Source organism: Polyodon spathula, chromosome 9 (assembly GCF_017654505.1).
Source record: "Polyodon spathula isolate WHYD16114869_AA chromosome 9, ASM1765450v1, whole genome shotgun sequence".
Lineage (NCBI taxonomy): Eukaryota > Metazoa > Chordata > Actinopteri > Acipenseriformes > Polyodontidae > Polyodon > Polyodon spathula.
In genome coordinates this window covers 18558659-18571506 of record NC_054542.1, presented here as the reverse complement: position 1 = coordinate 18571506, position 12848 = coordinate 18558659, and the positions used below count along the sequence as shown (strand labels likewise).

Below are 12848 nucleotides of genomic sequence, written 5' to 3'. Positions count from 1 at the left end.
CTTTAAACATTTACCTTAATTCATAGATTTGTGACTACAGTGTATACATGTTTAAAATTGAAGAAAATATTTTCAACATTTTTTTCCACAATAATCTAGCTGCTTTATACAATTTCATTTTCACTGTGTGGTAAAAAATTCTTTAGCTCCAGTCAGGCGGTGAGGACTCAGCATCAGCAGGGAGCTAAGGGACAGCTGCCTAGAGGAGATGGGCCAGAGAGGGAGGCAACAGAGAGACCTGCTGGTCAAAATTTTTTATCAGGCCAACAAAAACTGTAGGGTGAAGTGTTCAGACAAAGGGTGTGTTATTTGCCCATAGGGATACAAGTACACTAGAGAAATGTTCACTGTTCATCTCTTTTTTGTTTTTATTTGGTGACACACTAGGTGGAATTGTGGAATATATCAACATCATTAAACCTTTTGAAAAAGAAAACACCTTGCCCATGTCTTGTGATTCATCATAATAACATCTGCTGATGCCGATAGGGTAAACTGAACTGCTTCTACATGAAGGGATGTGCCAAATACCACATATGACATGATATCTTTGTCAGAGGTAGGTCTAAAAAAATCTGATCTTTATTTCCCAGTCAATTATTCTTTTTCAGTTCACCTAGTCATTAGCTCATGCAAAAATTTAAAAAACCCCAAATTTCTCAACTGTGCCCTACCAAAGGTTTTATAATGTTACTCCAGGCCAAAACCTGGCATTTCTGGACCTATATAAGCCAAATCTGAATGTTAGGAAGGGGCATGAGTGTTAAGTTGACCGCGACAACGAAGCCGGACTGACCGCACTTAGTCACCACCTAAGCCTCTTTGAGTCAGTAAAACCCCCTGTATGCATCAGTTGCAGAGTCACTTACAACAAAGTCTCACCCAAAAGACAGAGCACAAGGAGGTTAAGTGACTTGCTCAAGGTGAAAGGAGGGGATGGTGCGCCCAAAGCAACAGTTTGCTGGGGGACCAGAGGCCGTCCTGGTGGTTTATATATGCCACCTCAGTAGTGTTGTCTGTCCGGACAAGTACATGTACGCCCTGAACCTCCTGTAAAAAAAAAAAACTCACTGCCTGCAATTAAGAGAATATTTATATGGAGACTTTGCGCTCCCCTGTTTCACACAGCGCACCTGGATGCATCTGTGGTGACAACTTCTCTCCTGGTAATGCTGCCCAGCGCTACGCATAAGACAGTGCCGAAACACTGTTAGCAGACAGCCATAGTTCAATGTTGAACCAGCCTTGGAGAGGGTGCATTTGCAGAAAACCCAGAGGGTCTGGGAACCTGCTGCCATCAAGCCCAAGAGCCGTTGAAACGTCACTACTGTGAGCCTTATGTTGGGCTGAAAAGCTTCATTCAAAACGGCTATTCTCTGCACTCTGTCCTCAAACAGAGTGGATAACAGTAGGTTATTACCATAACCCTGGTTCCCTGTAAAAGAATGACAACCATTGCCGAATAGGAAGAGCCCTCTGACCATCAATCACTGAAAATCTATAAAAAAGCTGCCCTATTAGGGCCCTGCTGTGAGGAAGAAGTCCCAGCCACCTCCTTCTGAAGAGGGTCGTCCTCACAGTAGCATATCGCTATTTTCTTTCGAAATTGGAGGTCAGCTGGGGACACGACCTCGAAGGGTAATGGTTGTCATTCTTTTTCAGGGAACCAGGATTATGGTAATAACCCAACGATCCCTTTCAATGGAATGACAACCTTTACTGAATGGGAAGCTGTATCAAAGCTGTCGTGGCTCCAGATCACCGACAGTACAGCCTCGCGGCGATAGCCTCAGAGCCCACATCACGCCTAAGGGCATGCCGCCTGCAACACTCTAGAGCCCAGAGAGGGTCTCACTCTGTTTGCAACATAAAGGCGGTAGAAACAAGCAAATGTCTGACTACCTGTCAATGTAGCAGCATTGCATAACTCATCTAAGGAGGCGCCATGAAGGAAAGCCCACAAGGTTGCCTGGCCTCTGGTAGAATGGGCCGTAATGTCCCCGGGTAAGGGGGAGTCCACCTGTTCATATGCCAAGAATATAGCATCTGCCACCCAGTGCGCTAGACGTTGCTTCGACAGGGCCTGACCTCTAGAGTGGGACCTATAGCAGATAAACAGCTGGTTGGACTGTCTTCAGGATGGCGTCCTATCCAGGTAACATGGCAGAGCCCGAACTGGGCATAGCGTGTGCTGTCTACGGTCCTCCTCTGACTCGTGCAGAGGAGGTCTGAAAGTTTCCAAAACCACTGGTTGGTTAATATGGAGTGATGAGACCGCCTTTGGCAAAAAGGCTGGATTTGTTTGTCATGTTACCCGTGAGTCATTTCCAGTGAAAGTCATACATGTGTCATCGATGGACAGCGCATGAAGCTCACTTACTCGTCTGGCAGACATAATGGCTATTAAAAATGCCATTTTCAAGGAAACAGGGTGCAGTTCTGCTGACCCCATGGGCTCGAATGGGGGACCCATAAGGACCCATAAGTTGGAAAACTTTCCATTTGTATGAGAACTGGGCTCTAGTGCTCGGCGCCCTTGCAGACTGTAGTGTTTCTACTACTGCCTCTGGCAAACCTCGTCTGAATAGATGGCTCTGTTCAATGGCCAGACCCAGAATTGGAGCTGGGCTGGGTTCAGGTGCCATAATAGCCCCTCCGCTTGGCTCAGGAGGTCCTTGCGTAGCGAGAGCTGCCACGGTTGACCCGACAACAAACCAGGGGAGCCTCAGCCATCTGGGTGCAACCAACAAAACCTGTGCTCTCTCCACCCTGATCCTCTCTAAATGTCAGGGGCAGTAATGGTAGCGGAGGGAACGCATACAAGAGCCCGTGGCCAGGGGTGGGCTAGCGCGTCTACTCCCAGGGGGCCCCCATCTCTCTCCATGGAGAACCATAGGGGGAAACGAGTGGACTCGGCTGTGGCAAACAGGTCGACTTGTGCAGTAGGAAACTTCTCCCAAATCTGTTTCACCACTTGAGGATGCAGTCTCCACTCCAAGCTCTTCTGCACAGGAGGTCTGCTGCCTTCTTGTTCACACCAGGGAGGTGAACTGCCCTGATGGAACGCAAGTTTCTGTGCAGAACAGGAGTCTGTGTGCTATGTGATGAAGGCCCGGAATGCACAGGCCACCTTGGTGGTTTATGTAGGCTACCACTGTGGTGTTGTCCGTCCGGACCAGCACATGTTTGTGCACTAACTGCTGGCAAAATGAGATAACGCCAGGTTCACTGCTTTTTTTCGCATTTATGTGCGCTTGATGCCAATGTCCCTTCCACTGACCTCTTATTCCACTCCCATTCCAGACCACTCCCCAGCCCAGGCTGGAGGCATCTGTAGTGACCACTTTCCTTTTGTGAGGGGAGATCCAAGGAGCAGATTGCCGGGATGGAGCTGTGACCACCTGTCCCCTGGTGAACACCCCCTCAAGTGGTACCGCCGAGGCGGTGACCATCCCGCTTCCCCTGAGAGGCGCCTACGCCTCTGCACCGGCGGTGGAGAAGGGGAGGGTGACCTCAGGTGTGTGGAGGAGCTCCTTGGTCACTGTAGAATGGGGAGGTCCTAGAGGACCTTTGCGAAGAACCCTGGACCTCATTCTCCCTTGGCTCGGGGAGAGACACTCCGCTGGGGATAGGGATGCTGTCCTGCACTTAGTGTCCTGCACTTCCTGCATGTGCTTTGGCCGCGTGGTCTGGCCCCAACCATCTGGCACAGGACAAGTGCTCGCCCTGTCTGGGCAGCTTTGCTGCGTACTGGTCGCACTGGTGGATACCAGCCGAGGACCCAGTGGAGCGCACTGACATGGCACGTGCGTAGGCGGGGCTGCAATCGGTGCAGAGTGTTAATGGCGTTGGCGCCGAGGAAGCGTGGTTTGTGCAGAGGGGAACTGCGGTCTGTTCCGAGCAATCAGTACCGCATCTATCGGCGCCGAGGGAGAGCGTGGGTCTGTGCCGAGCAGACTATGCCGAGCAGACGATGCCGAGGCACTCTGCGTCGAGGTCGGTGCCGAGGAGAGCGCTGTTGAAGCCGAGTCAATCAGCACAGAGGTCAGTGCCGGGCTGTAGACGGTGCCGAAGATATTCACACCGGTGAAGAGTCAAATCGGGGCCGGGGTCGGCGTCAAAGAGAGCGCTGTTAAATAGTGGACGGGGTAGGCTCTTGAGGATGTTGCAAGCCTGATGCCGGGCTGATGTAGCCGATTCAGTCTGCGTAGGTGCCAAGGGCAAGTGCAGCCGCGCTAGGAAAGCCCGAGGCTTGAGAGGGGCGCTAGGCCTGAGCTGTTTTTTTTTTTTTGGTTGCTGTGGCCAATTAAATTGGCGTAGAGGACGACGCCGCGAGCCCACGGGGTCACCCTACAGCACCACAACAGCTCCAAACACGGTAGAAAAACTACAGTAGTGGAAAAGAGAGTAATGGCCGCTTGCCAATCTCAAAGAGGGGTTGAAACCAGCTCTAGTCAGTAAACTGACAGGAGAATAAGGCAGGAGCACTCTCGATAAAACGCTCGAAAGCGTAAATTACTATGAATATTTTAAAATTTGAAGAAACCGACAAATCAGCCAAATTCAGATAAAGAAAGCACGAGGCAATCTGTGACCTGTCTCAGTGAAGTGAGAGAGAAAATGCCGATATGCTACTGTGAGGATGACCCTCATCAGCAGGAGGTGTGAGGGACTTCTTCCTCACAGCAGGGCCCCGATAGGGCAGCTTTTTTATATATGCTCAGTGACTGACGGTCAGAGAGGGCTCTTCCTATTCGGTACTGGTTGTCATTCCACTGAAAGGGAACATGGTCTTGGAATCCAGATACACTCCTAAATAGGAGGCTGCCTGCAAAAGGTGCAAGCTGATTCTTTGCATAGTTCACCAACAGACCTAATGGAAGCAGGTGGTCTGTGACGAGTTTTGTGTGAACCCCTGCAGGGTTCATACTCTTTTTCAATGTTAAAATGACATACTTTTTCCAGATTGTGTTTTAGTTAGTTTCTACTAGTCCCCCCTTTTTTTCGGTTTCATTCGGCTCCTATTGGTCTTCTCTGCTTTTTCCGGAGAAGAAACAACTAGAGACCTGTGCATAACATCTTTCCGATAATGTCGGACAGGCCTTATTGCTGCAACAACTGCTGTATGGTTAACATTTTGAACCTCCGTTGAATCATATGGAATGACCTGTCTGAGATAGAAGATTGGTCTGAGGCCACCATCCCATTTGGGCACCAGGAAGTACCTGGAATAAAAACCTTCTTCCAAGTGAAAAGGATGAACTGTGCAAATAGCTCGCTTCTGCAGAAGGGATGTCACCTCCTAGGAGGAGACCATCTTGTGGATCCGTGACTAACGTTGTAGTCATGCTCCGAAATAGAAGATGACTGAGTTTGAATTCCAGAGAATAACCAGTTTGTACAGTATTGACCACCCAGGGCCCTGGGAATCTAGGGATGCTGATTTTGTCGGAGGCTTAGCCTGAAGCTTTTGCCTTTGTACTCTGTGGCGGAACTTTCCCCTTTGTGTAGCCGTGGGTCGGTTGTGAAAACCCACTCTGGCTTTAGCAAGATCTGGCAGTGCCGGTCTAAGGCAGCTGGAACCTTGGTTTCCAGTTTGGTGCCTACAGAAGGCGGCCTCTTTCGTAGACTCCCGCGCCTGACGAGAGCGCTGCAGCATGTCATCTACCACAGTACCAAAAATGTACCCTGGGGTAACGGAAGCATCCAGTAATGGGCCTTGTCACCATCCACTATGCGTACCTCAGACAGCCAGAAATTCAGCCAAGCCAAGTTTTTCTGCCTCATGCAGGCTGTACAGCGTTCCCAAAGAATATGAAGCAGCAGGTGCCATAGCCGGGTGACCCCAGGATGAATGCACCTAAAGAGAGGAAATCCAGGTGTACCGGAGGAGACACCTGAGAGGGAACGGGATCATCCTCAAAAAATGAGTGTTTTCGCTTGTCATCTACAGGCCATAGAACATTCAAAACATCTGTGGCCCTATTAATCAGCGGCAAAAGCTCTGCTGATAATGACACGTGCTACTGATGTTGCACCATCTGAGTCACTCTCCTCAGAGGGGAACTCTTGATCGGCTGTCTCCTCAGAAGCAGCAATACAGCAGATCGTCTGTGTGTACTACTCCCTGCGATTGTAATGGTGCAGAGGGAGCAGGTGTAGCTGTGCGGTCAAGCAACAGCTCCGCTAACAGATTTCCCTGTTGGGAGACCGCCTCAGAGCTTATCCAGTTCCTCAGACCTCTCCGATCTATGAGACCTGTGGCTCTTTCTCCTCCTCCTCTTAGGAGGGGAAACCGGAAAAGGGGATGAGGAGGACCGTGAATCCTACGTGACATTCTCCTACTTTCCCTAGGCACAAAACTCTCATGAGCTGAAGGAGGGGAGCCTTGTCCAGGTGGAACAGACAGTGCTTTACAGAGCTGCGTGATACTTGTTTCTCGAATGTACGCTTAGAGAAGGAAGCAAAAAACTCACAATAGTTGCGGTCAGTGAGTGCCTCCCTAATGTGCTCCGGACCCAGACAGGCAGCGCATCTGCCATGCCTGTCCTCCGTGGGGAGACCTGCCTTGCACACACTACCGGTCAAAAGTTTTAGAACACCTCTATTTTTCCAGTTTTTATTGAAATGTACGCAGTTTAATGTCTCAATGTACTCTGAAATTAAAGCATAAAACAAATTAACAATTGGAGATAAAAAAAGAAATCATGGAATCGTTTTCTTTAACAAAATTTAATCTAAATTTTTTACTCAAAGTAGCCACCTTTTGCAGATATAACAGCCGAACACACTCGTGGCATTCTTTTACAATGGAACTCAAATATTGTTTGGAAAGTTCCCACAAATGTGTTGCACTTGTAGGTTGCTTTGCTTTCACCCTTCTGTCCAGTTCATCCCAAACCAGCTCGATGGGGTTTAAGTCTGCAGACTGTGCTGGCCATTCCATGATTTGAAGCCTACCATCTTGTTCTTTTCTTCTAAGGTAGTCCTGACATAGCCTGGAGGTATGTTTTGGGTCATTATCTTGCTGTAGGATGAACCCCTGACCAACTAGGCATATACCAGAGGGTATTGCATGGCGCTGCAAAATGCTGTGGTAGCCGTTTTGGTTCAGGGTGCCACTCACTCTGTGCAAGTCGCCAACTCTGGATCCAGGAAAAGAGCCCCAGACTATCACGCTTCCTCCTCCATGTTTGACAGTTGGTGTCACACACTGAGGAACCATCCTTTCGCCTACTCGACGGCATACAAAAACCCTGCGTGCTGAACCGAAGATTTCAAATTTTGATTCATCGGTCCATAAGACCTTCTTCCAGTCTTCAGTAGTCCACTGTCGGTGCTTCGTGGCCCAGGCAAGCCTCTTTTTCTTATTTTGCCATCTTAGCAATGGCTTTCTTACTGCCACTTGACCTGCAGCTCGAAGTCTTCTCTTCACAGTTAAAACTGAGACTTGCTTACTTCGACCAGTGTTAAGCTGTGCTTGAAGCTGTTGTCCTGTGAGCCGCCTATCACGCAAGCTGTTGACGGTCAGAAACTTCTTCTGATTCTGTTGTGGCTTTGGGTCTGCCAGACCTCTTCCTGTCAGTTTCCAAGTGCCTTTTGATGGTGTAGGAAACTGTACTCACTGACACCTTGGCTTTCTTTACAATTTCTCTAAAGGAAAGACCTACACTTTTAAGGGTTATAATGGTCTGTCTGTCTTCCTTTGTTAATTGCCTTTTTCTCGCCATTATGATAGCAATATACTACTTCCTGCAGTACAATACTGTCCAAATAATGCTTAAAGAGGGTGTAGTAACACAGTATGTTCCAACACTGCTTTTATACAGACAGAGTTTGTAAGTAATCAATATAAGTTGGGACACTTGTAGGAATTGTTAGCATCAACTTTCAAGGCTCAATTTACTTCCATTGCTGCAGAACAGCTGTAAGTTGTTAACCCATTACTTGTTCCCTGAAAAAGGCCTTTTTGTGTAACTCTGAAATGTACATTATTTTTCAGTTTTTGGTAACATAAACTTTGTTTTTTAACCTCTGGCAGTTTACCGCTTACCTTTGTACCATTTCAGGTTATTCACTGGACTTGAACTGCTTAAATTTCAATAAAAACTGGAAAAATGGGGGTGTTCTAAAACTTTTGACCAGTAGTGTATGTCACAAGAATGAAATTCTGTGAGGCAGCACAGTGATTTCGAATACATGACAAGGTTCCTATTGTCTGTATCCATCCAATATACAGAACACTGGAATCTTGCTCGACCAAATCACATTGTATATAGTAAGGTGGCAGGGGAGGGTTAGATTCCTCCCTGCATAAAAACATGTCCAAATGCAAGTTTTGTTTAATTTAGTTCTATTGTTTAATTTGATTGTTAATTATCCCCTGCACTTGGAGGTAATTGTAAATTCGAACCAGGTGCAGGGTATTTAAAGAGTGCTGCCAGTTTGTTCTGGGCTGCTGCTGTGGAGTGTAGAGCCTGACTGGAAGTCATAAGGTCTGTTTAAAACCTACGTTTTGGTTTTATAGAAGTTAGTGTTTTGTTTTTATGTTATATGTCACAGCTTAGTTGTCCTGCGCGTTAGTCAGGGACCTGCATATGTTTAGCTAGTGCTCCTAGGGAGCTAGGGTTTTGTTTTTTTGTTTTTGTGTTTATGTTTGGTTGTGAATATAAGTGCGCATAAACTCTGAAAATTCAAAGTTTTATCTCCGGGTCACGTTTTTAAAGGGGCACGAACCCAAACAATGGGCCAGCCTTTTCACACTAATAACAACACTAACATATATATATATAAAATCTCACACACATACAGGCACAGAGTAAAATGTCACAAATTCGAACATCAATAATCCAGACTGATCAAAAATCTGAACAGCATTGAGATTTTTTAGTACTGTAGCCCTATATACAGCTTCAAGATTAGTTACAGCAGTTACTAACAAGGTTTAAATTATAATGACTGCTTCGAAACAAAAAGACCTGGTTTGTGCAAGAATGATCCCGTGTTACTCCACTGTCTGGTGTAATTTGTGAACAAGCAAGCATTTTTCATGAAAAGCTGCATGGAAATGAACCAAATTCTGATGCTAAGAATTTTACTGGAAGCACAGGCTGGCTAAACCGTTTTAAAAGAACATCATGGTATTAGAAATCTAGACATCAAAGGTGAGCAACTGTCTGCTGACATGTCAGGAATTGATTATTTCTGTGAAAAACTTACTATGTGCTGCAGTGTTGTTTTTCTAGAGTACTGTTCAGTATATTAGGACTTTTTTGCAGTCTTTCTTTTGAGAGTGATTTAGTCTCCTACTATAAATTTTGTTCTGCACTATGTACTCAATCACACTGTTGTTTTAAACTTATATAAGTGTTTAAAATGTTAAATACTGTACTTTCGTTTCTTTCTTCAAGCACGGTGTGCTGTATATAAAAATACCAACATACATTGCTTAGTGGAAAAATGGCCCCTCAGCACTTCTTAAGACTATTCTGCCAGTAAGCATGAGCTGTGCGATTCTAGTAATGTAAACATATACATGTAAACAAGAAATCGGAATGGGTTGCAACTATCGCCAAAATGTACAAAATGTTAACTCTGATGAAGGATTACTCCTGTTTCACAAGACAACATACTGGGGTGCAAATGACAAAATTAATTACATTTGTAGACCAGGAAATCTTTTTTCAACCATTATGAGAGGGTTTCTTGGTTTATTTTCATTTTTCATAGCACGTTTGTTCCCCTACTGCTATAGCGGTATAGTAATATTCTATACAGTGTAAGGGGAGAAACAAGCTTTTTAAGACCACTGCCCTCTGAAGGTGCAGAGTCATATCAATAATAAAAAACAACAAACTCTCACCTTCACACACCCACCAAAAACCTCCAAGACTTTTCCTCGATGCCAGAGCATGTCAGAGCCCCTCACAGCACAGCCCTCTCCTAGCTTCCAGGTGTACGGTTGCTGGTGTCCTAGACTTTTAACGTGCTGCTGAATGTTCTCTACAAGCTGCTCAAATTCTTTCTCTGTATTTACAAATCATGAAAAAAATGTAGCTACGGGTTAAAAGATACACCCACTATTAACTTTAGTTGAAGAGCCATAAAAAACTAATAAATAAATTAATAAATAAAATACACAACAACACAAAATCAAACTGTTCTCTCCTGGCATCTATTCCTGATTGCAGGACAAAATTTCCAACCAGGAATCATCACCGGGAAACTTACTTTTGTGAAATATTTTAGTATTCCAAACAAGTATAAAATAAAAGCAAATAAATGTAACTTTGAACAGACCAAAGGTGTATGAAAAAATGTGGGATATCCTTGCAAAATATTTTAAAACCTTCTGGAACACTGAATCAATATTTAACATACCAGCATTTCTGGTCATCCCATAGATAATTCCATCATCCCCAACAGAGGCTACCACCATCTGACACACTTTCCCAGCAGGAAGAACAGGGGGCCTGTACGGCTCCAACGTCACACTCTGTGGAGCTGTGCTCTGGGGTGCCAGCATATCACACTCAGGTTCGCATCCTGCTTTAGCAGTTAGCCTCTTGGTTACTATACATGGCTCTTTCTGGGGATCTTCAACACTCTCTTCATTGTTTTCCAATGATTTGTGAACTCTAGAAAATGTAAAGATAAAAGATCTATGACTAATCATTAGAAACATAGTGAATATTTACAGCTCGGGAGAGCGAAGCAAACTGGATTCTTCTCATGATTCGTTGGTGTCGTTATACAACAGAAATACCATTGTAATATTTAAAATTATGGCAAGACTTCAGAATTTTTAGGAAATACGTATGATGGCAATGCAAACTAGATAAAGAGAAATAATGAAAAAGATAAAAGAATGTACTTACTTTCTTTCCTTTAAAGCCAAGCCTTCACTTATAAGGTATTCGGCAATGCTGACATCTTGTCCATCCTTATTTGGACAATAAAGAGTAACTGGCAGTGGCCATTCAGAAGACTCTTCCTGCTGTACAGTAAGATAGTTTACATATTCTTATTTTAGTCATTTAGCAGACTTTATATATACACTGTAGTGTTCATAAGTTTGGAAACAACAAATAATTTACAGCAAAACTAGGGATGGGGATTGTGTTGCCCATTTTCCTCACTCAGACCCCTTGCTAAATACCCTGGTACTCTGAATAGATAACCATCTCCACTTTAAAATATGGTCAAAATTTTAATGAGCAAGACATCAAGTAGAATGGTACCCCGAAATGTTCTCCTTTTTTTAAGACAGTAGTACAACTGGGGACGGTGAGTTTGTTGCCAGATAACTTTGCAACTACTTTCTCACTAAATATGCTGGTATCCCTGAATAGAAAATAATCTCTTCAAAAATATGCATGAGATTTTAACAAACAGTACCCCAAATAAGATCCACTACTTACTATCAATGTAGAATGACTGGGTATGACATTTTACCCTGATAAATAAGTTTCTGGCTCAGGACTGCCAAGGACAACACTACACTGAATACTAGTATCAGACCAGGCAGTCACCACTCAAAATATGTATTTGTTTGTTGGTAAATTAGAGAATAAATGCCCCACCCAGTCATTTAGCACTGTTAGTAAATTAATCACATTTAGGGTACTATTGAACTTCAGATGGATTGCATATTAAAGCCGTTAACATGTTTTTCAGGAGAAGACAGTTATCTATTCAGGAATACTACAATATTTAGTGAGCAAGTAGTCAGAGTGAAGTTATCTGGCAACAAACTCCCCAAGCCCAGTTAAACTCCCTAGAAAAGAGAGAACATTTTGGGGTACCATTCTACTTGTGAAATGTCTTGCTCATTACAGTATTTTACATATCTTTAAAAAAGGAGACAATTATCTTTTTCAGGTGTACTAAGATCTTTAGTAAGAAAAAAGGGGTCTGAGGAGAGGTAAAATAGGCAATACAAATCCCCACAGAAACTTGCATCGTACATAATGGCAAAGTACCTGACCCTCACCATTCATGAGCCCTAAATTCCCTTGGAACTAAACAAAATCAGTTCTTCAGCTCCAAATACCTACCTTCACAGACATCAAAGCCAAAGCTCCTGTTAAATAGTATGAAATGAAGTCACATGCTGTTGCTGTCCAGACCTCACTCCCTCCAGCTGGTCTACATTTGGAAAATAGGACAGCAGTCAAACTCTACTGTTATAGTGCAAAAGAGAGTAACTTAAAATCCAGAAACATATGGAAACTGACAAACTAAGCACATTTTTTAAGACACTTATGAATTGTAAAAATAAATCTATTTCCTTGTTATATTCCAGGAAAATAAATACCCCCTTACGGTTAATCTTTGGACATTTACTTATTTAAGCAAAACAACTACATGACAGTTGTTTTTATGAACAATATTACATATCACCTTATATCTCTCAAACAACACTCTAATGCCAGACCTCCATAGATCAATTCCTGTTTGAGATTTCTCAATTTGGAGATATCCACCACAACTTTGTTGCCAAAATCATAGCACAGTACCTGTAAAGGAAAGCAAGGATAAAAGAACATTTGCAATTGTTTCACAGAATGTTTTATGGAACAGTTCTTAGATTTCTTTATTATAATTTAAACATGCTCCATAACGGCTAACTTGATTACATTATGTTCCAAAAAAAAAAAAAAAAAGAAAGCCCCCAACAAAAAAGTCGTTAAATCCGCAGCATGACTACATAAAAGTGGTGGTGCAGCAGACTAATTTTATGTCTTTCAGATCGAAAAGCTGGGCTGAATTTCTTTTGCTTGCTTTTTTTTATTTATTTATTTTTTTAAAAGCTGTTTTACTAGAATTTCCTCTTTATAAAAAACAGG

At 43.9% G+C, this 12848-nt stretch overlaps 1 protein-coding gene across 1 annotated transcript in view; it reads right to left on the bottom strand.

Annotated features, from left to right (window-relative positions):
* The window catches only part of rnf17 (ring finger protein 17), a 37241-nt gene extending 26716 nt beyond the window's left edge, over nt 1-10525 (bottom strand). The window contains exons 1-2 of the mRNA XM_041259963.1: nt 10381-10525; nt 9863-10041 (exon numbers count right to left, since the gene is read on the bottom strand). Of these exons, the coding sequence (XP_041115897.1) occupies nt 9863-10041; nt 10381-10525 (324 nt within the window). The remainder of the gene's footprint in view (nt 1-9862; nt 10042-10380) is intronic.
* Nucleotides 10526-12848: the final 2323 nt, after the last annotated feature.